Here is a 24,384-nt window from a genome sequence, read left to right on the forward strand (position 1 = left end):
GGTGTCTTCAGCAAAATTTGTAATAGAATTCTCAGAACATGCGGCTTATGCATGATAGTGATGTAGCGAGGTCAAACGTTTTCAATAGGTATTAAGTGAAAATTTTGAGATAGGATTCCGACAAGTGTGACAGCGTTTTAATTTTTAATTAGATTAACACCAAGTTTTGAAGCTAAACGAGAGTTAAATTGAAACAGACATTGCAATTTCGAAACATTCTTAAATGAAGAAGTAAAACATTTTAAAAGGCAATTCCTCATCCAAATTCCATACTATTCCTGCTTGAAAAAATATGGCCATCAACATATTTAACGTGTAATAGATTCTTATACAAAGCAGATTTTATGAGGAATATAGTCTTAAACACGAAACCCTCCTATCCTCAAGTCACCATTCTGCCATGAGACCACTTCAGTCAAAAGTATTCGAAAAAGGGAAGAAGGGAATGGACTTTTTAGTGGTAAATACTAATGTAAAAAATCTATTAATCTGCTAAGAATTAGAGATATCCATTTGATATTACATTTAAAATTCAACGATAACTATACCATGTAAAGCTATTATACATATTCCATTATCAATTCTATGAATTAAATATATCTCCAGACATCTCAATACAATAACTTGCAAATACGTGCTCAAATACTTAAAATCTTAGTTTTGAAATTATCTTATCTTATTTATTTTAGTGAGAAATTATAAAAATAACCAATTTTGTTTATTTACTAAATAGACCAATTAAACAAAATTTCTACAACACACAGCAACCTTACACTGAATGTAATACTTATACCATTCTTTCAACAAACATTACCTCATTTTTGAAAAATACCAATCAGCCCCAGCACTGTTGACTTCTCCCTGCAATCTCCCTTCTAGTTTAGTTGGCGCGATAAAAGGCGAAAAAGAATGGAAGTTAAAACTTTCCCCGAAGCACTTTGATAGATCAGGAGCGGAAGGCCCCTCTTCAAAGCAAACCACCGCAAACTTGAAGACGGCTTTGACGGCGATTTTATCGCTGTTTTATTACGGAATAAATACAGCCTTTCCTCCACGGGAGAGTGTTATTATGGATGTTTCGTCCGTGTGAGTTATTTTCCTCCTCTTTTAGAGGAGAACAGACAAAAGGGGGGTGGGCTAATGAGAGCATGATGGATAGTGCTTAATTATTAGCATTAATGATGGGCAGATGCTGCTGGTAATTCACTGTTTATCACGGAGGGAAAAGGGCGGATTGGACGCCTTCGGATAAAGGTTAATTTGAGTCATTGACAACGATTTGATGAGTCTTTTTAAAATAAATCTTTTTAACAGGTGGTGATTTACTTAGAAATTCTGATTAGCTTCTTTTTTGAAATAATATTTCCATTTGTTTAAAGAGCAGTAAGTATTCATTAGGAATGGGATGATGAGCGTTAGTTCTGCTTAGATTACCATTCTACTTTAGAGGGACTTGAAAATTATTTCAGGAAATACTTTTAAACAGCAAATGGATGATAAAAACACACCTGAGGTAACACTCTCTTCTCAAACTTCTATACCACATTAGCTCAAAAACGAAAAGTCTTATAGTAATGCCAAATTGATTCTCACCCTACATTTTCTAGCTAACATATCTAGCGCTCGTGATAAAAAGGCAAGCCTTTCAACCTTTCGTTAAACAAAGTGACATTTGAATACCTAAATATCGTCCGAGGTAAAAGTCTTAATTGCAATGAAACGGAAAATATTGCCTTTCTTTGGGACTTTTAAGAGAAATTGGTCCACATTTGTCTTTCGGCTGTAGAGATACTTCCTGTATCCAGCCAGACTTGGGAGAAAATTTCATTGGACAAGTAATGTTTGTGTAACTTTGCCTGACAACACAACAAGAAGATAGAATTCATAAGTTCCTTTGTGATTTCATGTTTCGGAACCATAACATCTTTAAATTTTCTAGACAATTCTAAGACTAGACTCTAACTGAATGTCACTAATAAAGATAATCAATAACAAAACTGTTTATTTGAACTGAACGCTAGACATCCTGCACATCTAGAATAGATTTACAAACCCATTTTATTGTTGAACCATAATTCAATTTATCTTACAAATATGTGGTGAGTGTACAGGCTTTTAATGAGACATCATAAAATTTATTTTAAAATGTGTATTTTCCTTGACATCTATAAATGTGTATAGTATTTTTATTAATAGAGTTTTTTTTTTAAATAAATTTTTAAGTCAAAAATTAATTAAAAGTAAAAGTTTGATCTGCAAAGGATTCAACATCTTTCTAAAAAACAATCAAACGTTTCCTTTACCATTTTGTTTACCTTATAAAATTAGCTTCCCTAAAAAGCGAGACATCATAAAAATGATCTTAGTTAATCTTTTATCTTTTTCCTTTTTTTTTTCTGAAATAAATTTTTAATCGTACATTACAGTACATATCAATACAGTACAGTACATATATGGATTTGACATAAAAAGACTATTCTTTTTGATACTGATTATTAATAGAATTCCCACATAAGATTTTTATATTCCCCAGTCTGTTCTAATGCCGCATTAGACAAGATAGCCACGAATCTAATTCGAATGCAATAAACAATTTCCATCAAAAAGTTAGAATTTAATTGAAATATTTTCTGTTTCAGGTAGTTTTATATTCTTTTCTGGAGGCGTTGAATTTCAAACCCCTTTAATGAACGCGTTCCGTGAGAAAAAGCAGATGTCCCTTAACTATAAATCGACCCAAATTATCTCAATCTCCCATTACTTAGTATGCAGATGAAGGCATTACTCAAGTCTCCAGGAAATGATGTTGTGGTGGGGAGAGCTTAGGAACGGATCCTGTAGATGCAGATGAACTAATTCGTCTTCAGTGCTCTTCTAAACTAAACTGGAGTTTACGCATTAAAGTAATGAGCACGGACTCTTCATTTTCTAGTTTAAGGGAAGAAATGACCAGAAACTCTATCGTTGGGATTGTAATTTGCGTGCGAGGATAAGCCATGCGGCAAAAAATTAACATTTCGTGGTTTGAAAGTAATGATGTAATAAATGATCTAATGAAGATGTCATGATTTTATAATAAAGCGTTCATCATTATTTTGTTTTAGCGCCAATATTGTAATACTCTCTATCTCTATCTGCTCAGAGAATCGATGACGTCTAGAAAAACTCTTTACCGAATACTAGGCATTACTTTTTGTTTAGGTGAAATGTAGGTAAAGTACCCGTAAAGGCGGTACATTTTCTGCGGCATGATCTAATGAAGATGTCATGATTTTATAATAAAGCGTTCATCATTATTTTGTTTTAGTGCCAATATCGTAATACTCTCTACATGCCAGAGAATCGATGACGTCTAGAAAAACTCTTTACCGAATACAAGGCATTACTTTTTGCGTAGGTTAAATGTAGGTAAAGTACCCGTAAAAGCGGTACATTTTCTGCGGCATGATCTAATGAAGATGTCATGATTTTATAATAAAGCGTTCATCATTATTTTGTTTTAGCGCCAATATTGTAATACTCTCTATCTCTATCTGCTCAGAGAATCGATGACGTCTAGAAAAACTCTTTACCGAATACTAGGCATTACTTTTTGTTTAGGTGAAATGTAGATAAAGTACTCGTAAAAGCGGTACATTTTCTGTGGTATGACTTAATGAAGATGTCATGATTTTATAATAAAGTGTTCATCATTATTTTGTTTTAGCGCCAATATCGTAATACTCTCTATCTCTATCTGCCAGAGAATCGATGACGTCTAGAAAAACTCTTTACCGAATACTAGGCATTACTTTTTGTTTAGGTTAAATGTAGGTAAAGTACTCGTAAAAGCGGTACATTTTCTGCGGTATGACTTAATGAAGATGTCATGATTTTATAATAAAGTGTTCATCATTATTTTTTTTTAGCGCCAATATCGTAATACTCTCTATCTCTATCTGCTCAGAGAATCGATGACGTCTAGAAAAACTCTTTAACGATTACTAGGCATTACTTTTTGTTTAGGTTAAATGTAGGTAAAGTACCAGTAAAAGCTGTACATTTTCTGCGGCATGATCTAATGAAGATGTCATGATTTTATAATAAAGCGTTCATCATTATTTTGTTTTAGCGCCAATATCGTAATACTCTCTATCTGCCAGAGAATCGATGACGTCTAGAAAAACTCTTTACCGAATACTAGGCATTACTTTTTGTTTAGGTTAAATGTAGGTAAAGTACCCGTAAAAGCTGTACATTTTCTGCGGCATGATCTAATGAAGATGTCATGATTTTATAATAAAGCGTTCATCATTATTTTGTTTTAGTGCCAATATCGTAATACTCTCTATCTCTATCTGCCAGAGAATCGATGACGTCTAGAAAAACTCTTTACCGAATACTAGGCATTACTTTTTGTTTAGGTTAAATGTAGATAAAGTACTCGTAAAAGCGGTACATTTTCTGCGGCACCAAGAATCGAACAAGAAATCATCCGATATCGAAGGCAGGAAAAACTCAACCACGACCCTACGAACTGTTGGCGAATTAGAAATAATAAATTTTAATATACAAGTTTATTGATACTGAATGGGACAAAAGGAATAGTTCTACGCATTGTAATATCTTTAACTCTGGTACTATATTATTTGTTCTAAATATATTTCTTTCTAGAGCTTTATGGGATTAACCCTTTAAAGGGCCATTTTTTTCTAGTCATATTATGTTAAAATACTTTTAGGCTTGAAATTAGAATAAGAAAAGGGATTCATTTAGCTTATTAGATAAATTTAATTTGATTCATTAATTAATTTGGTTAATTAATAATTAAGTAACAAATCAAGGCACGTCATTTTGTTTGAGATAAAGAACTAAAGCATCTAAGTTTCTGTGTTTCTAAAAAAATGTGTCAGAACTTATGCCAAGCTACATAATTTCCTACAAAGATTGATAAATTTGGTGGGAAGCATACTTCCCACGGCCTTAGAAAGGGTTAAATGAACTTTTTATTTAAAAAAAATATAACACAGAACTCCGACATTCACCAATCTATTTTGTAACTGATTTAATCTGAAATTTTGGTGTATAATATCAATAAATTTAAAATAATAATAATAAAATCCCTTCATTTATAGCCCGTACAAATGGTTCGATGTCGCCAATTTTTATTTTATATGAAAGCTTATGACCTTTAAATATGTCATTACTGACTGTCTGCTCAACATTAGCCCCCAGTTTCAAGAAAAATGACAAAAACGCTATTTCTCAATACATTCTTCATGAGAAAGATATCGCAAAATAAAACTTCAACAAAGCCTTAACGAGTGGACGGATTTCGCCAGTTAATTTTTACCACCGTACATGCGTAACTAACCAATAAAAATGCTGTTTATTGTACAAATATAATTTAGATAATTATTCGGTTCGTCATACTGAAATGAATCTTTTCAGAGTTAGATGATCTAACTTAATATTATTGATATAATATGCAAATAATCGGTCGCTGAAAACATTAAGTCATTGAATTTAATGAAACACTTAAAGTAAGCATATTTGCATTTAGAAATACATTGCGTCTTGCGTGGGTAATTTTTCATTAATGTTTTAATTTGCTCAGCAGCTCAACATTCATTTCAATATTAATTTGATGTTTACACTTTGTTCCAATCTTTCGCATTATAGAAGATATTTAAATTTATAGCATATATTTATATATACAAAATATTGCTATCAACTTAAAATATAAGAGCACCATTATTAATATTTACATATTAAAGCCCAAAATTTGCTTTGAAGTCAGTTTTATTTATTATTAATATGGATTTATAACATTAACTGAATAGAAGACCAAAAAGTCTCTTTATGGTTATATACTGAAGTTATTCGTTAATGTTTATTTAGAAATGCAAAGATTATATGAAATTCCTCATCGAACAGGCGATGAATATAGCATGAAATATGCCTTCCAATTACTTTTTTTAATTTGAAAGCTGTAAATTTTCTAGACGCCTTCAAAAATATAAAATGTATTTTTTGTTTCTTTTATAAAGCATTTCGGAATAACTTAAATTTGAATTTAAAGCATTTCAGAATAGAAAATAATACATAGCATTTTAAGACAGATATTATTTGGCGATTGTGTTTCATGCAGCATTAAAAGGTTTTTTTATATATATAAATAATTGATTAAAACTTTAAGTTAGAGTTTAATTCCAGCTTTCATCTACTAACATGTAATGCAGTTTTAACGTTTTTATATTTCTTTCACTATAAGGTAATCCTTAAGGTATACGTACACACTAGAAGATTTTTTTTAAAATTTTAACTTTAAAAATCCAGTTTTTTCACAGTAGGTCATTAATATATGTTTAAACTCATTTCAGTGAGAAAAACCCATATTACACTAATTATTAATTAGTTAAATAATATTTAATGAGCTAATTAGCCTATTTTTTGAAACATGATATCTTAAATTCTAATTTGTACAGGCACACAATTCCAGTTGGAAATGATGCCTAATATTAGTCTTCATGTTGTCTGCCTCAATCAAGTTATAAAAATATATAGTTTTTTTAAAACAATTTTTTCCTCAACGATGAACAGAAAAAGCGAGATTTTTTCTGTCATTTTAACATTTAAATAGCTATTAAAAATTTATTTCTATAAATATGACTTTGATTGAGACACAAAACATCCGCTATTTCATACAGATTATTTTGACATATAAATAACTGTATTTGGTTCATTTCTTGTTGAGTTATGATTGTTTGAATGAAGCAACATAGTGGAAAAATATCATTCTTCATAAAATGAGTTTTAAAAACACCGTACTTAGAGTTTTTAATGAAAGCACCTCAAGAAAAATAATTATAACTCGAGAAATATTTTGAATATTGACAACATCTAGGTATCGTTTAAAAGCTAAAGGATCAGAGAACATTATTAAGCAATAAAAAAAATATTCGGTATTTTGAACGATTTTTGAAGTTTCAAGTGCGTACATACACCTTAAATTTTGAAATGAAATAACTTTAAAAATATCAATTCAATTTCTTCAGCATGACATGGACGGAGGAAGAAAAAGCATATATTAATTCCGTAGTAACACTAGCAATTTTTTTTCTTCATACTTTCGCTTCTATCTCTATGCTGGCCACAAGATACAGCGCAAATGCATTAGGTATTATAATAAAAGATGAGGTTTATTATACCAAGAGACACTTTGGCTGATGTGGTGTTGACAATTTATGCCTTTTCGATTGATCCAATGATCTTCAGATCTTATAAGTTGCGATTTTTCCCTTTAGGGGTAGTATTAAAGACGCTGTGTATGTGGCAGCTGACAGATACGTGTTATGCTTTGGAACACTTATTACCTTATTACAAAGCATAACAATTATTCCAGTCTTGGATGTACTCTAGACCCATATTATCATGAATTTTTACTTTAATGTACCCGAAGAAATGTGGACAACCTGACGAACGAAAGAGAGACATATTTGTAGCATATAAGGTGTATTGAAAAACAAAAAGAATGCAATACCGCTTTTGTACTATATTGAGGTATGTATCATTCTTATAGCAATAGATGTGTACTGCGGAACAAAAGGAAGTCATATATAACTTTCATATCATATAGATGTGTAGTACCAAAACAAAAAGAAGGTAACATCACTTTTATACCATATAGAGTACTGCAGATAAAAAGAAAAGCAATATTACTTTTATACCATATGGATGTGTACGAATGGATATGGGCCATATGAAATGAAAGGGAGATATATATCATTTTTGTACCATATAGAGTACTGCAGATAAAAAAAAAGCAATATTACTTTTATACCATATGGATGTGTACAAATGGATATGGGCCATATGAAATGAAAGGGAGATATATATAATTTTTGTACCATATAGAGTACTGCAGATAAAAAGAAAAGCAATATTACTTTTATACCATATGGATGTGTACGAATGGATATGGGCCATATGAAATGAAAGGGAGATATATATCATTTTTGTACCATATAGAGTACTGCAGATAAAAAAAAAGCAATATTACTTTTATACCATATGGATGTGTACAAATGGATATGGGCCATATGAAATGAAAGGGAGATATATATAATTTTTGTACCATATAGAGTACTGCAGATAAAAAGAAAAGCAATATTACTTTTATACCATATGGATGTGTACGAATGGATATGGGCCATATGAAATGAAAGGGAGATATATATCATTTTTGTACCATATAGAGTACTGCAGATAAAAAAAAAGCAATATTACTTTTATACCATATGGATGTGTACAAATGGATATGGGCCATATGAAATGAAAGGGAGATATATATAATTTTTGTACCATATAGAGTACTGCAGATAAAAAGAAAAGCAATATTACTTTTATACCATATGGATGTGTACGAATGGATATGGGCCATATGAAATGAAAGGGAGATATATATCATTTTTGTACCATATAGAGTACTGCAGATAAAAAAAAGCAATATTACTTTTATACCATATGGATGTGTACGAATGGATATGGGCCATATGAAATGAAAGGGAGATATATATCATTTTTGTACCATATAGAGTACTGCAGATAAAAAGAAAAGCAATATTACTTTTATACCATATGGATGTGTACGAATGGATATGGGTCATATGAAATGAAAGGGAGATATATATCATTTTTGTACCAATAGATGTGTACTACAGAACAAAGGAAATCTATCACTTTTTTACCAAACAGAATGTGTATTACGCAAAGAAAGGAAGACATATATAACTTTTGTGGCATATGGATGCATAGTGTGAAACAAAAGTAAGGTAACATGCCTTTTATACTATATAGAGTATTACGTAACAAAAGAAAGCCAATATTATACTTTTGTGCCATTTGGATGTGTAGTTAGTAACGAAAGGAAGATATATATTATTTTTATACCTGTAGATGTATCCTGCGGAATAAAAATAAAAAAAACTAGCATTATTATACCAAACAGATGTATATTGCTTAACGAAAGGAAGATATATATTATTTTTGTATCTGTAGATGTATCCCGCGGAATAATAATAATAATAATAAAACTAGCATTATTATACCAAAAAGATGTATATTGCTTAACGAAAGCAAGATATATATTATTTTTGTATCTGTAGATGTATCCTGCGGAATAAAAAAAAATCTAGCATTATTATACCAAAAAGATGTGTATTGCTTAACGAAAGCAAGATATATATTATTTTTGTATCTGTAGATGTATACTGCGGAATAAAAAAAAATCTAGCATTATTATACCAAAAAGATGTGTATTGCTTAACGAAAGCAAGATATATATTATTTTTGTATCTGTAGATGTATACTGCGGAATAAATAATAATAATAATAATAAAAAAAACTATCATTATTATACCAAAAAGATGTGTATTGCTTTACGAAAGCAAGATATATATTATTTTTGTATCTGTAGATGTATCCTGCGGAAAAAAAAAAAAAAAAAACTGGCATTATTATACCAAAAAGATGTGTATTGCTTAACGAAAGCAAGATATATATTATTTTTGTATCTGTAGATGTATCCTGCGGAATAAAAAAAAAAAAAACTAGCATTATTATACCAAAAAGATGTGTATTGCTTAACGAAAGCAAGATATATATTATTTTTGTATCTGTAGATGTATCCCGCGGAATAAAAAAAAAAAAAAAAAAAAAAAAAAACTAGCATTATTATACCAAACAGATGTATATTGCTTAACGAAAGGAAGATATATATCACTTTTATTTTATATGGATGTAAAGTAAGAAAAAAAAAGGAAGACACATGATTTTTGTATCGTATAGATTTGCATTGCGTAACGAAAGGAAGCAACGAACTACTATTTTAATGACTCGAAAAATATTCAAAAGTTATTGTTTCTATTTTTTGAATTTTTCTTTATTTTCATCGGTGGGCCCTCTGGGGAAGAAACCTGCGTAATTGAGGAGGAGGAGATTCCGGCATGGTGGTTGGTTCCCGCCACCCTTGTGGGTATACGAAAAGGTGGGGGTTGGCTCCTCCCATTGATAACGCGATGTACTTCTTTAAGGAGGGGTCGTACCGTGGCCGGTGATGGCTCTTAGGACTCAATCATAGTTCCTACCAGTGTTGCTGTTCCGATCATTGAAGTTTTACCGTATGCCTTCGGGCGGAATCGTCAGTCTATGACTTATTTTTATCGTTGTAATAAATTTTGAAACATAATGAGTTAAAAGTCGCGGATCCTTTTGGAACTAACCAGTTTTATTTAAAACACATTAGATTAAATTAGAGTAACTTTATTTATTGCTATTGTTGACACTTCTTTAAATTCGTTTTGTTACCAAGACCTCAGGGAAAACGATATACCAAAATACAAACCAAAATTACTTAAAGAAAGCTGCTATAAATTTCCTGAAAGCTCTTTTGATGACTGTCCCCAACTCCTTTGAGAGAATGGACAGCAGCAAAGATAATGTGCCTCAGCACGAAATCTAGGAAGCGAAATTTAACCGTAGGCTGCACTCTATAATGATTGATAATATCATTATCAAAGCAGATCCATTTAGTAACGAGCTATAGAATATCGATCAAAGAGAGTAATATCTTATGGACTTCTAACACATTGTACTATAATTAATTGTACTTCTAATACATTGAAATAATTGTACTGTATCTCGAACATCGTAACAGGAAAACACATTAGATCATTTCTTCCAAGGATTTACGAACATATTTTGGCATTCAGAAGTTAAAAAGCAAACGAATTTGCTTTTCTTCGGGAAAAGTGCAGTTTCAAATTTCTTGTGTAAGTATTCTTTTTATACATTTTTTTAAAAACAAATTCCGCATAAAGGGTTTTAATTCTATAATTACATAATCACAGTTTGGGAGTTTCAAGAGATTAGATGCATATCAGTTAATGGCCGGGAAAATAGCCGTTTTGTTGTTAAATTTAACATAATAAAGTACAAATGGCTTTTATTTCGAAAATGAGATGCTTGGTACTAGACATTTCTGATAATTTTAGCTTTGCAATACTAGTTATTGTTTGTTAACTATTTATATTAATCAAGCGTACTTTTTAAGACGTCCAATGATATGATTTAACCCTTTAAAGGGCCATTTTTTTCTAGTCATATTATGTTAAAATATTTTTGGCTTGAAATTAGAATAAGAAAATGGATTCATTTAACTTATTAGATAAATTTAATTTGATTAATTAATTCATTTGGTGAATTAATAATTAAGTATCAAATCAAGACACATCATTTTGTATAAAATAAAGAACTAAAACATCTAAATTTCTGTCTTTCTAAAAAAAATTATCAGAACTTATGCCAACCTACATAAATTCATACAAAGATTGATAAATTTGGTGGGAAGCATACTTCCTATGGCCCTAGAAAGGGTTAATGCATAAAAAACTGGCGGAAAAAGTTTTTATTTATTTATATTTCACTAGAAATTGATCAGAGAAAAAATGTAAAAGCTTCTTAACATATTTATAAAATGAATCTTCATAAAACAGAATATCAAAATGAATATTATTCAAATTAAATCAAATGAAGACGGAACAGTGCATTAAATGAAAAAGGAACAATGGTTTTAATTTGGTGTATTATGAGTAGTGTAATGAAAATGGCATGTAGATGTAAAGTGGGCGATAAAAAAAAACATTATTGTGGAATCAACTTTTCCTAGGTAATTGCACGGAAGAAGCGATATACACTAGGGGTCGGTCAATATTATCATCCAATAGCATCCAACAAGTTGTCGATACTGCATTGTTTATTGCTGTCTGGGTAGTTGGCTGTATACAAGAAATATCTAACAAACAGTCGGTTGTCATTTTAATGGCGTTTATATCATGTTTACGATTGAAGAAGAACAATATGAAGTTATTCGTTTTTTAACGGCAGATGGTGTTAGATTTTGAAAATTGTTACTCTTCATCTACGAATGAAGAAATGTGGGAGAATATCCTCCGCCATTGGTTCATCTGCCGAATTGGCACAATCGTTCCCAGTATCTTCTGGAGTAATTTTACTCCATAGGCCGCTCACACACAGAGCAAGTTGATGAAGTATTGGTAGACAGCATTGGAACACAAACCATATGCATCACCTTTCACATGTGATTTCAATGCTTTTTTCTGCTGAAAAAGCCAGCCATTGAAATGTCCCCCTTTTTATTACTTGGACAGTAAAGATATAGACATCATTCATTAAACCTCAATTAAAATTCTATGAAGAAGGTATCCATCACTTTGTAATCCAGCTGAAAAATGCAATTGTGAAATTTTGGAGTATATTTTAAAAAGACACTAAACCATTTCATTCTATAGCTTTGTTTTCTGTTTCAATTTAATACAATCTAATAATTTGAAAAAATGCTTGTGGAAAAAAAAGCAAGTAAAACAACTTGCTATCTTGTTAATTTCGGTTTATCAACAACATAAGAAGAACGCCATCAAAATAAATGTAGAAAATAATATTAAGAATTGTAAACTTGTTTCAATTAAGGGATAATAATTAATTAAAATGGAGATTTAATTTCTATTGTAAGAGATGGCAACATCGATTATATCAAATCAGATCTAGATGAATTTTAACACTCAAGTGAGAAAAGATGACGTGTGCATGACGTCAGAAGTCTTAAAAGCTTCCGAGAGAAGAACACTCAATTTTTTTTTCACCGGGAATGGACTTGTAAGGTCTGACGCTTCTTATGTGCACAGTTTTAAAAAGAAAAAATGAAAGCAAACCCACTTTAGGCCTTGCCCATGTTTGGCGTTCCATCTCACAGGTGAACCATGCTCTTTATTTAAACTGCCTTATATCCTTTTTGTAAATAGTCTAATATTGTAAATATAGAAATGTTTAATTCTATTTAACCTTAACAAACTAACTCTTTATTTAACTCGGTTATTATCATTTCTTTCCCAAAATTCATTTTATCCCTAGACATCGTCCTACATAAATAATGGATTTAACGCCATTATCTATTCTGAATAATGGCCTTTCGCAAACAATTGATGCATCTTACCTGGTGCGATGACTGTGAAGAAACAGGATGACTGTTGGTGTCCGATGCTGTTGTTGGCCCAGCAGAACAAAGTTCCGTAGTCTGCAGGGGTCACAGGGGTGTAGATAGCCGTGCTCACCACCCCTTTTGCTTTATGCTGCAGATTGTAGTGCTTGTGAACTGTATTGCTGAATTCCCATTTGAATGTGACATCTGTGGGTTCGGCTTCCACCTCGCAGCGCACAGTGACACTCTCGTTCAAGGCGACAGCGTAAGTGATTTGCTGGTTCTCCTTGCACACAGGGGCATCTGAAAGAAAATAACAGAATGTTTTTATAGCAAAATATAATCACAGTCACACAGATGACTTAAAGAATATACTTAAACAGGTTTCAAACTAATTGTTTTCCTCAAACGTTCAAAGATGCAACTTATACCACAGTATCTTTGTTCCTTTTACAGGAAAGATTAGGATTCTATTTACAGTAATTATTTCAAACATTACAGTCAGTGATAACGGTGGCTGTTCAAACACACCATACCATTCCATTTCAGGATGCAAAAAATATTCTAGAATAGCGTTAAAGTTTTCTGTTGCCTAATTTCGACAACTGTGGCGTGAACTTGCCCTCTGAAGCAAAAGCGGACTTTGGCACTCTATAGAATTCCCCAAGGTCAGGTGGTAACAACCACCATTCCAGAAAGGAACTGAAGTGAAAAAGGTTTCAAAAATCTGTCAGTTCTAGCCCTGAGATAGGTGTATAAGCTTGATTTTTATCGATAAAAATGCAAAATTCAACGTTCAATAGAATATGGTATATTCAATACACGGTAAATAACTGGCACGTTCGCATTATCTTTCGGAGAAAAATTGTTGGCTTTAACGACCTCGGTAGCCTCATTTGGAAATTCAATATTTGAAACTAGAATATTTGAATGAAAATCAAATTAATACCCTTTAATGAAAATAACATGGAATGAAAATATTTTAAATGCAAGAAATCTTACTTTGGATGTTAAGGAATTCAGTAGCAGATACATCGTTTGACGAAGCTTTTGACAAACGATGCATCAAAATTGTATCCTTTGTCATAGATCTTGCTTAAAAGAAACTTAATTTTCGATAAATAGTATTAAGAATTGGAATTTATATCGTCCTCCGTTAGTTTCAAACGATACCTTGTATAATTTATGTACACACCAAACAAATAATTTCATTTAAAAAGAACTCTTCTTTCGTTCATTTAGGGGGAGAAGTTTATACTGATCAATGAATTTAGAAAGTCTTTTATCGTGTTGATACACAAACTCAATGTAGATAGATACACGTCAAACAGAGATTGATACTTCGTCTAAAAAAGTAATTCTCCTTTGAATAAAGTGGCCAAAGACTACGATACTGAGCAATCAATGACATCGTCTCCAACTATCTATATAATGATACCAGATTCAGTACACGTACACATGCCAAACAAAGGATGATTCCTCATCTAAAAACAATACAATTTCCTTTTTGATTCATTAGGAAAAGAATTTAAATTAAACGTTTTATTAAACGTTTATTTAAAACGTTTCTTATCATCTTTAGAATGACTCACACACTGGCCTTGGGGTATCGCGTCTTCCCCGTGATCTAGGCGTTACAGGTTCGAGTCCTGGTTCGGGCATGATTGTTCTCTACCCTGTGTTCTATCTGTGAGGTGCGTGAATGAGCCTCCCTGTGAAAAGGGGTTGTGCAAGCGAGTGCATGCGTGTTTCTTCTTCATATGAGCTAGACGTCAGACTTCTGCCCTCGGGTGCTCAGGGGTCTTTACCCTGAGAAGCTATTGCGCAAAAACACGACAAGAAAAATGACTCACACACAGTAAATGTGCAGGAAAACTTAGGATGCGTAAAACTCTTTTGGATAAGAAAGTTAGGAATCTCATGCAATATATTTTATTTCGAACATCTGTTATTATCCTTATCCGCGTATCAAGCGTACTACAAAGAAATGTCAAATAGAGGTTAATTCCTCATCTAAACAGGAATTTTCCTTTGTGTCACAAGGTTAAGAAATCCTACACTAGACAAGATGTTTGGTTGACTCACAAGTTGATCCCATTCATAATACAAATATTGCTATGAAAAAACAAAAGAAAGAAATTGATATTGATGATGTTAAGACTATATTCCGGGTGAATTAGAACAAAGTTTCAATACTTTGCAGGAAATAGATGTCTGAAGATCACGAATTAAAGACAAAGAAATTGTAACATTACAATATGAAGACAAAATACAATAAATACAAATCTTCAATGGTTGGAGAGATCTTTATGACATTGAAAAAGCAAGCCATAACGAAGGCCAATATTCCTATTTTGTTGGTTCTTTTGTTTGCATTTCCAAGGCACGGATACTATGATCATTGTGGTCACTTGATAGAGATTAAAAAAAATACACCCCAAGATTAACATGGTAACACTATGCATAACTAATGCATAATTTTTGCATTAGTTTCTGCTGTAGTATTGCCCACTATCAAGATAAGGATGATTCTTACCTTTGTGGAAACAGAAGTTCAGAAACAATCAAATAAACGTCACATAATTTTGAAATTTAAAATAGTATATATTAAATAGAATTTTTTTAATATTTATTATACCTACTTATTTATTTTTTTTATAAATTTCTAGCTAATACCCGGCACGTTTCTGCTGCAGAAGAAATAATTTTGGAAATATCGTTTGAAATTTGAAATAGCTATCTTGTTTAATTAGGAATGATAGAAAGAATGATATTTATCTTTTTATAAACAAAATACATTCATTGAAATTGAATGATATATAAAGGAAAGCATGAATTTTTATTAAATTATTGATTGTAAAACTGAGATATAAAAAATATAGAGCAATTAATTTATACTTTCATATATATATATATCACAACTTCTTGAAATATCCTTTTTAATATATGCGTGGGTAATTACAGATTGCAATAATTTAAATTTAAATAATATTCAACGAAAATAATATTTTTTAAAAACTTTTTCTACATTTGGGATTAGATTTATGATGTGGGTAGAAATTGAATTAAAGGAATTAAAAACTGTTTGAAAAATGGTAAACTTATAAAATCTATTAACATTTAAAAATAAATATCTGATTGTTACGAAGACTGGAATTTTTTTCTTTCTAATCCACTCATAAAATTTCTTTTACATATCCTTTAATTTTAAACACAACTAAAAGAATATCTTTCACATTATTTAAAAAAAAATTCCATTATGTGTTGCCAAATATATTCTTAGAATTAGAGAATTTTATAAAATAAATTATTGCCATTAACTATTTACTAATAAAAATAATGTTTATCAAAAAATTATTATTTTTCTTATACATTTTTTATTAGTACTATTGCAAATGTTTATAATTGATATAAATTAACTAGTATTTTTAAAACAATTTAATCATTATTAAAATAATTACTTTAATAATTATATAATGAAAATAAATAAATTTAAAATCTGTTAAAAACATTTGTTTTTATCTGTAGATTCGTTAAAAAAATTTTAATCGCTGCTGGGTAAAATTTCATCTACTATGTTTTCGAATAACGTAATTCGAAACAAATTGCATAAAATCACAAGTGTTTTTAGCCAGCCTTTTCCTTGTTTTTGAAGATTTTCTTTCCGAAATCATTAACAAAATGTGGCCGCCATATCAATTTTCGGCTGCGTTTTTTAAAAATATTTTCCAAGCTTTTGAATGAGCAATCACATGAATTCTAATCATAAAAATTTTCCTTTAACTTGCTACAACTTTCAGATTTTTATAACTTTTAAATGGATGGACAATCTTATTTATCTTTGAGAAACGTCATACTACAAATATTTAACATAATAAGAATAAGAAAGGATTTGTAGAATTTTAATAAGACATATCATTAATTCGATACTAATATTTTAAATAAATTTCTTGCTTCATGTGCGTTAAAATATTTAATTTACAACGAAAAAAATTACAACTATTTTAAATTAAAATGTTTAGTGATTTATAGTAAATATAAATTATTTAAAATGAATAATTTTTTTGAATATTCTTGATTTTAGCGTTTACATGAGATATTTTTAACCTTAATTATTATAAAAATATTCTTTTCTAGTCAAGTATAAAAAATAAAATGCGTTTAAAACTCTAAAAAAGTTCCTATCCTCGCTTTCTTCTGTAAGTTTTATTTTTTAATGAATTTGAGCTAATTTTTTTAATTCTTTGAGCCAATACTTGGCATCACAAAGTTATGCTTAGTTGTATATAAATTTGTTAAAAAGCATTTTCTTTTTCACATAATTTATTATATCATTTCATCTTTTTTATAAATGGCATTCAGTCTTCAGATCACTTTTTTTAAATTTTCATGACATAAAAAAGCCTTTTCATAAACATCAAATAAATATACATGGCTTTATTTTCTGGTTTCAAATTCCTTCCCAAAAGACATATAAAACTTCCTTTCTTTTATTTGTTTCTTCAAATTTTTTTTTATCAACTCGTTTTTTTTATAAATAAGAAGCATTTTTCTTTTATTTAAATAGCTCTTGCATTTTTTTTTGTTCCATTCATTATTTCAAAGAACACCAGTAAAGAAAAAAAAATGCATTTTTCCTTGCAGTTTTTTCTAATAATTCATTATTACTATTTTTTTCATCAACTTCTTCTTAGAGTTATTGGATAACACTTCTCAAAATTGTATGAATATTTTCTTGTATTTTATTGATATCAAAATAATTTTTTTGTTCACATAAAAAAACACCGTAAAATGTTTTGAACAGATCTTTTGTAATCATATATAAGTCAATGAAACCATTTACCTTTCTTTTCAATGCTACATACGTTTTTTTAAACATTTTAAATTCTTTTATTAATTCGAAACGAATCAATGAATTATGTTGAAACTATTGAATGAAATAAATGTTTAGATATTTGTAAAACACTAAACATTCAATGGTACAATTTTATTAAAAAAATTTTGGAATATTTTTCGAATGTAAATTAATTATTCCATTTCCTGAAAGACAAAAAAATGTGCCTAGACATAATATATTTGAGCCAATGCAGATAAGTATAATTCAGATACTCATTATTCCCTTCAAAACTTTTCGTCGTAATTAAGGCTAACTCGTATTGTCTATCACGATAAGATACCTCATAATATTACATTACGTGTCAAAATACCAAAATCCGATTCTTCCACAATCAGCTTATTTCTTTAATCTTGTCTGATGTGGCTATTTCCACAAATAAATAATTTGTTTAAAGAGCAACGATTCTCAAGTTCCGAAGAAGTGCATCGATGAAGGTATTAGAGAAGATGGCGAAAGAAATCTTGTTACCCACATTTATATCTTTGTATAAATAATCACACAGTTTGCATTTCAAAGGAAATTTCAGATAAATAAAATATTCTTCCGTAGTAAAGTAAATCCTGCAGCCTTTTAGGCGCAGTAATTTATTTGCGTAAAAATAAATTTTTTATGCTGATGATATCATTTGTACATTAAGGTGTACGTACACACTTGAAGATTTTTTTTTTATATTTTAACTTTAAAAATCCAGTTTTTTCACAGTAGGTTATTAATATAGGTTTAAACTCATTTCAGTGAGAAAAAATCATATTACACTAATTAATTAATTAAATAATATTTAATGAGCTAATTAGCCTATTTTTTGAAACATGATATCTTAAATTCTAATTTGTACAGATACACAATTCTAGTTGGAAATTTTGCCTAATATTAGTCTTCATGTTGTCTGCCTCAAAAAAGTTATAAAAGTGTATAGTTTTTTTTTAAACAATTTTTTCATCAACGATGAATAGAAAAAGCGAGATTTTTTCTGTCATTTTAACTTTTAAATAGCTATTAAAATTTTTTTTCTGTAAATATAACTTTGAATGAGGCACAAAACATTCGCTATTTCATACAGATTATTTTGATATATAAGTAACTGTATTTGGTTCATTTCTTGTTGAGTTATGATTGTTTGAATGAAACAACATAGTACAAAAATATCATTCTTCATAAAATGAGTATTAAAAACACCGTAACAAGAGTTTTTAATGAAAGCACCTCAAGAAAAATAATTATAACTCGAGAATTATTTCGAGTATTGACAATATCTAGGTATCGTTAAAAAGCTAAAGGATCAGAGAACATTATTAAGCAATAAAAAATATTCGATATTTTGAAAGAATTTTCAAAGTTTCAAGTGTGTACATACATCTTAATCATACTTTTATGAAGAATAAATTTAACGTGATATGCACTTAAGTCATTATATCAAATATTTATGAAGAGTCTTCATCATAATTTGTGAGAATTAAACTCAAATATTAAAAAGTAATTAATTTTAAAAATTTTACCTTCCAAGAAGTTCGACATTCTTTTTTCCTATTAGTTAGTCACTAGTTAAATTACTGTATAATTATGTTACTTTCATGTGCTTTTATATTATATATATTTTAATTTAATTTAAGTTATTAATTTCCTAATTAATATATATAGCAAATTAATTTCCTAAGTTTGATTTTAAATTAACTTACGTTAACTTCATTCTAAAATGTTCCCTTATTTCCTGAGCCAATTGCGAATTCCCACTTTTTTTATTTAATTATTTCTAACAAGCGCTTAACAAAATTCCTTACTCCGCGCTTCCCACGCCAGGAACGAAGAATAAAAATCCTTAGCACCTACACATCTTTTTAAAAGATACCTACTATTTAATGGCCTGAATTGACATGTAGAAAAGAATTCTCTATCTGAATCTCGTGGTAAAATCACTAAAGGGATACATTTCTTTTTCTTTTGCGCTCGTGTCGTGGTGTAGATCGACGCAATGTCTTTCCGCTTCTCCCTTGTACTCAATATGCCTCCCGTGTAATATATCGATATGAAAGATAACCCAAAAAAATATTTTTTTAAAGAAATATATATCTAATGAAATAAATTATATTAAGTAAAATATATTATCGTCATTATAAAGGATTTCACTTTTCTTAGAAGATAATGACATTAAAATAATGGAAGAAAAGCAATTTTTTTTTGTTTATCAATTTTGAAGTCCCTTTTTGAAACAATGCGAAATCTGTATTGCGCCAGATTTCACTTCTACAAACTTAGAAATAGACTTTCTTCAAGTATTTGGAATTGGGGTTTTATAAATCGGTTTTAATTTCTCTCTATGATGTAATAGCATTTTAAAATTTTGTTACACATATATTCTTGATATTAAAGTACACATTTAATGTTTTAATTAATTATTTATGTGAAATTTTAATTTCGTAGTTCTTATCAATGAAAATCATTTTTCTAGAGAATTTTAGGAAATTCTTGTTTTAGGATTACATAATGCTTTCAATCATGAATGAAAAAATAAAACTATCTGCAGAAATTGACAAAGCAATTTTACTTTCTAGCACACATTGTATTTTATTAAATTTATTCTGAATCATGATCTGATAGCTAAGACAAATTCTGAGTGGATATTTCTTCAAACTTTTAAGCAAAGATTGTAGTGATGCATACAGCACGCATGAATTTAATACACAATAGGACCATATAAATGACTGATATTAAGTGGAAATGAGTTTGCAAAACTAAGTAATGACACCACATCATTGGGATTTTCACATGGAAGAAACTTTCTCAAAAATTCTATAAGATACATTCTTTTCTATTTTAATGCGTAAGTTTCATAATTATGAAAGTATAAGTTTCGAAGTCTAGTAAGAGAAATAATTGAAATTTATTAGAAAATTCCATCACGAGTTTTGATAAATCTCCCGTTTCAAATTGATTTAAAAAATTAAATCTATTTCATAAAAAACTTCAAAAATGTGATACTGAACAAAGAATTCAAAAAAAGAAATTTGGTTTGTTATTTTTTTCATCAAAAGTATGGATCTTTATCAAACTTTGAACAAAATCCGTTTACGTTATCCAAGTATTTAAATTTGCATGCAAATGTAAATAATATCTCAAAAACACAAGATAGATGAAAAATTCCATAAGATGCTATTACCAGAATTATAGATATATGTATACAGCTTTGTTAAGCTCAAATTTGATATGCTAATATTAAGTCAAAAGTGTATCGAACATTTCAATGTGTCAGTATTTCAAACCACTTTAACACTATGATCGTAATTATTATCAATCAAATTTCACTTTATAAATTATGCTCAATCAAATATCACTTCATTATTTATTACCAGTCAAACCTTGTTTTATTAATTAAGTTATCCCACATCTCACTTTATTATTTATTATCAATCAAATATCTCTTCAATATTAAGATTATTTCAAAATCTCACTTTATTATTTAGGTTATCCCAAATCTCGCTTTATTATTTACTAGCCGCCTTTGGCGACCTGCCGGTTCGCCAATCTTAATGCTCTTTAAAATTTTAATAATTAAATATTTATGCAATTCCTACTTTAATAGCTTCTTCATCAAAATATTTTAAAACTTCAAATTTGAATTCACTCATGATATTATAAAGGCCTTCAGTCATAACGTAATCTGCATCTCTCTAATTTTCTGTTTGCTCCCTTAGAATTTACGCTTTAAATTAAAGTGGAAATGATTAATGAACAGTGGATGAGTCACTGAGTATTTAAACCTTATGGGCACTAAAGAATATCTTTCTTAATTTATGTAATGTCTCAAGAATTTGTCAACAAAATTTTTTCAGATTCATCATGAGCAGGTCTATTAATTAACAATATTTAATTTTAAATGCAACAAACACTAAGAAAATAAACAGAATCTTTAAAATAATCGACCGAAAACAGGTTAAAAAAACTACTTTAAAAACGATGTACTTAAAACTATAAGCATATACAAAAAATATATATAGCTAACATAAATGCAATTTAATTACAAAAGCATACAAATAACTTAAAAATAATTTAAATTAAGTCTGCATCGTTGATAATAGTTGTCAACAATCAGAACACAATGCGCATGCGTGAATTTTCAACACCAGTTGGTAACGCAAATGCGTGAATTTTTCTACGCCAGTTGGGGAAACGCTACGCAGATTAGAAATTTTTCCTTCATTCTGTTTTATTTTAATTTAAGAGTACTTCAGAATGAATCTGAAAGGTCGAATATTAACAATGGTTAATTTTAAATGCATGAGACGTTAAGAAAATAAGCAGAATCGTTTGAAATAATCGGCAGAAAAATTTTAAGCCTAGTCTCATTAGCGTGGGAAAAAATCTGAAGCCATACTGATTTGTCGGTGGGGAAAATGAAAAGATTTTTTTAGCGTGAAAGATAGTTTTTAATTAATAATTAAAATTAATTAATAAAAAAAACTGAAGCCTTACACATTTGGCGGTGGGGAAAATAGAAGATTTTTTGGCGGGAATGTTAGTTTTTAATTAATAGTTAAAATTCTAATTAAAAATTCAAAAAAAGGGACCCCAGGTACACACTCCCGACCTCCAAGGTATGCATGTACCAAATTCATTAACTGAATGTCAAACGGTTTGGCCTGTAGAGCGCCAACACACACACACACACTGAGCTTTATATAAATATAGATTATCAATCAAATTTATTAAAATTCTCTGCTTGTTGACTTCAAAAGTATGGAATACAAATATAATTTCACTTTATCACTATTATTGTAATAATCATCAATCAAATCTTAGTTTAATATTTACATTTCCCAAAGGTTAACTTTATTATTTATATTATACGAAAGTTTAACTTTATTATTTATACTATACAAAATTTTATTTTATTTTTTGTTATCAGTCAAATCTCACTTTATCACTACATTTTAGATCTGTGAATATACATGTTTGTCCATTTGTCAATATAATACACTTAAAAATTAAGTGGGGGGTAGTATAAATTTATAAATAATGGTAGAATTTGTATTTAATTTTTTCCACTATTCTACTTTTCATCTGGAAGATGTGTAGGGGGGGGATTGTAGGAGGAGACAGCATTCTAGCTAGTTGTATTTTTCATACATAAGACAATTTTTTTACATATCTTGCATTCGAAGAATAATAAATTTAACTGCATTTTTTAGTTCCTTTTAAACAGTGAATGAAGTTTTAACTACCCAATCTAGGGATTAGGGTACTTTATTAAGACATTTTTAAACATAGGAATAGAATTTATAAAGAAACTGCCTTAATCTTTATTGGATTTTTTAGGTTAACTGCAGTTAATGCTCTTAAATAATTACCATTAACCTGTACTTTAGAGATAATAGGTAATCCTTGAATAATTACATAATTAAGATAATTATTTTTCATTTTGTTAGAGAGCTTTTTTTCCTGAAACTTTTTTAATTTTGAGTAAAACATAATTTTTTAAAAATTATTTATTTATTTTTTGTTTCTTAAGTAACATTGCATGTTCAAACAGGTATGCTTTAATAAATGTTTTAGTTTCGCTTCGAATTTTTTTTCTTCAGACAACTTACAAAATTCATTAGCAATATAAATTTTATGTCTATTTTAAAAGAATAATCCCTTCAAGTTTTTTTAAAGGACAAAATCATATTAGTGCTAAGCATGAAAAATGATGTTGAAATTGCAAGAATTTTCAATTTCTTTTAAGGAAGCAATTATTTTACACACTTTAGAAAAAAATGCATTAAAAGATATTGGATTATAGAAAAAGAAAATGGCATGCATGTTATAAAAGGTATTTGATTATGTTTTTCGCTTCTGTTGCGATAAAAATATTAAAATAAAAAAAATATAGCAAATAAAATTTACAGTCTTTTAAAATTATTATTTTATAAAAATATTATACAAAATTATTTTGCACGCAATTTTAAAATACATTTTTTTTCAATATTTACTATACATTCTTTTTCATCTAAATCTTATAAAAATAGAAAAAAACTGTTTTTCATGTTGGAAAAGATTAAAATATTCTAGAAATTTAGAAAGATGTTTTTCTTGTCACTTTTCTCTGGAAATTTTATTTATATATTTTTTGTATATTTGAGCTTTTTCCCCCCTAATCTTGGTCAAATACCTTATAAATATTTGTTTAGAATATAGATAACTCACTTGAAAGATATTATTTATTTATTTTTTTCAAATAACTGCACTCAACTTTGCGATCAGTTATTTTAATAGGAGCTCTTTTTGAAATGGAAAAAAAAGGAAATGGACCCTCCTCTTTTAATAAATTTGAAAACATTCTATATGATTTTTTCTCTAGTTTATGTTTCTTTATCAAAAGCAAAATACAACTTCATTTTTTTCCAATATTCCCTCAAAGCGACTTTTTTTACTACCTTTCATCTGTTTATTACAGTAAAAATAATAGAAGCTATTT

At 29.2% G+C, this 24,384-nt stretch overlaps 1 protein-coding gene across 2 annotated transcripts in view; it reads right to left on the bottom strand.

Moving 5' to 3' along the window:
• LOC129984713 (hemicentin-2-like) overlaps positions 1-24,384 on the bottom strand; it is a 516,003-nt gene that overhangs the window by 166,114 nt on the left and 325,505 nt on the right. For both annotated transcript variants that reach the window (XM_056094654.1, XM_056094653.1), the window contains exon 8: positions 13,052-13,339. In XM_056094654.1, the coding sequence (XP_055950629.1) occupies positions 13,052-13,339 (288 nt within the window). The remainder of the gene's footprint in view (positions 1-13,051; positions 13,340-24,384) is intronic.

Source organism: Argiope bruennichi, chromosome 9 (assembly GCF_947563725.1).
Source record: "Argiope bruennichi chromosome 9, qqArgBrue1.1, whole genome shotgun sequence".
Taxonomy (NCBI): Eukaryota; Metazoa; Arthropoda; class Arachnida; order Araneae; family Araneidae; genus Argiope; species Argiope bruennichi.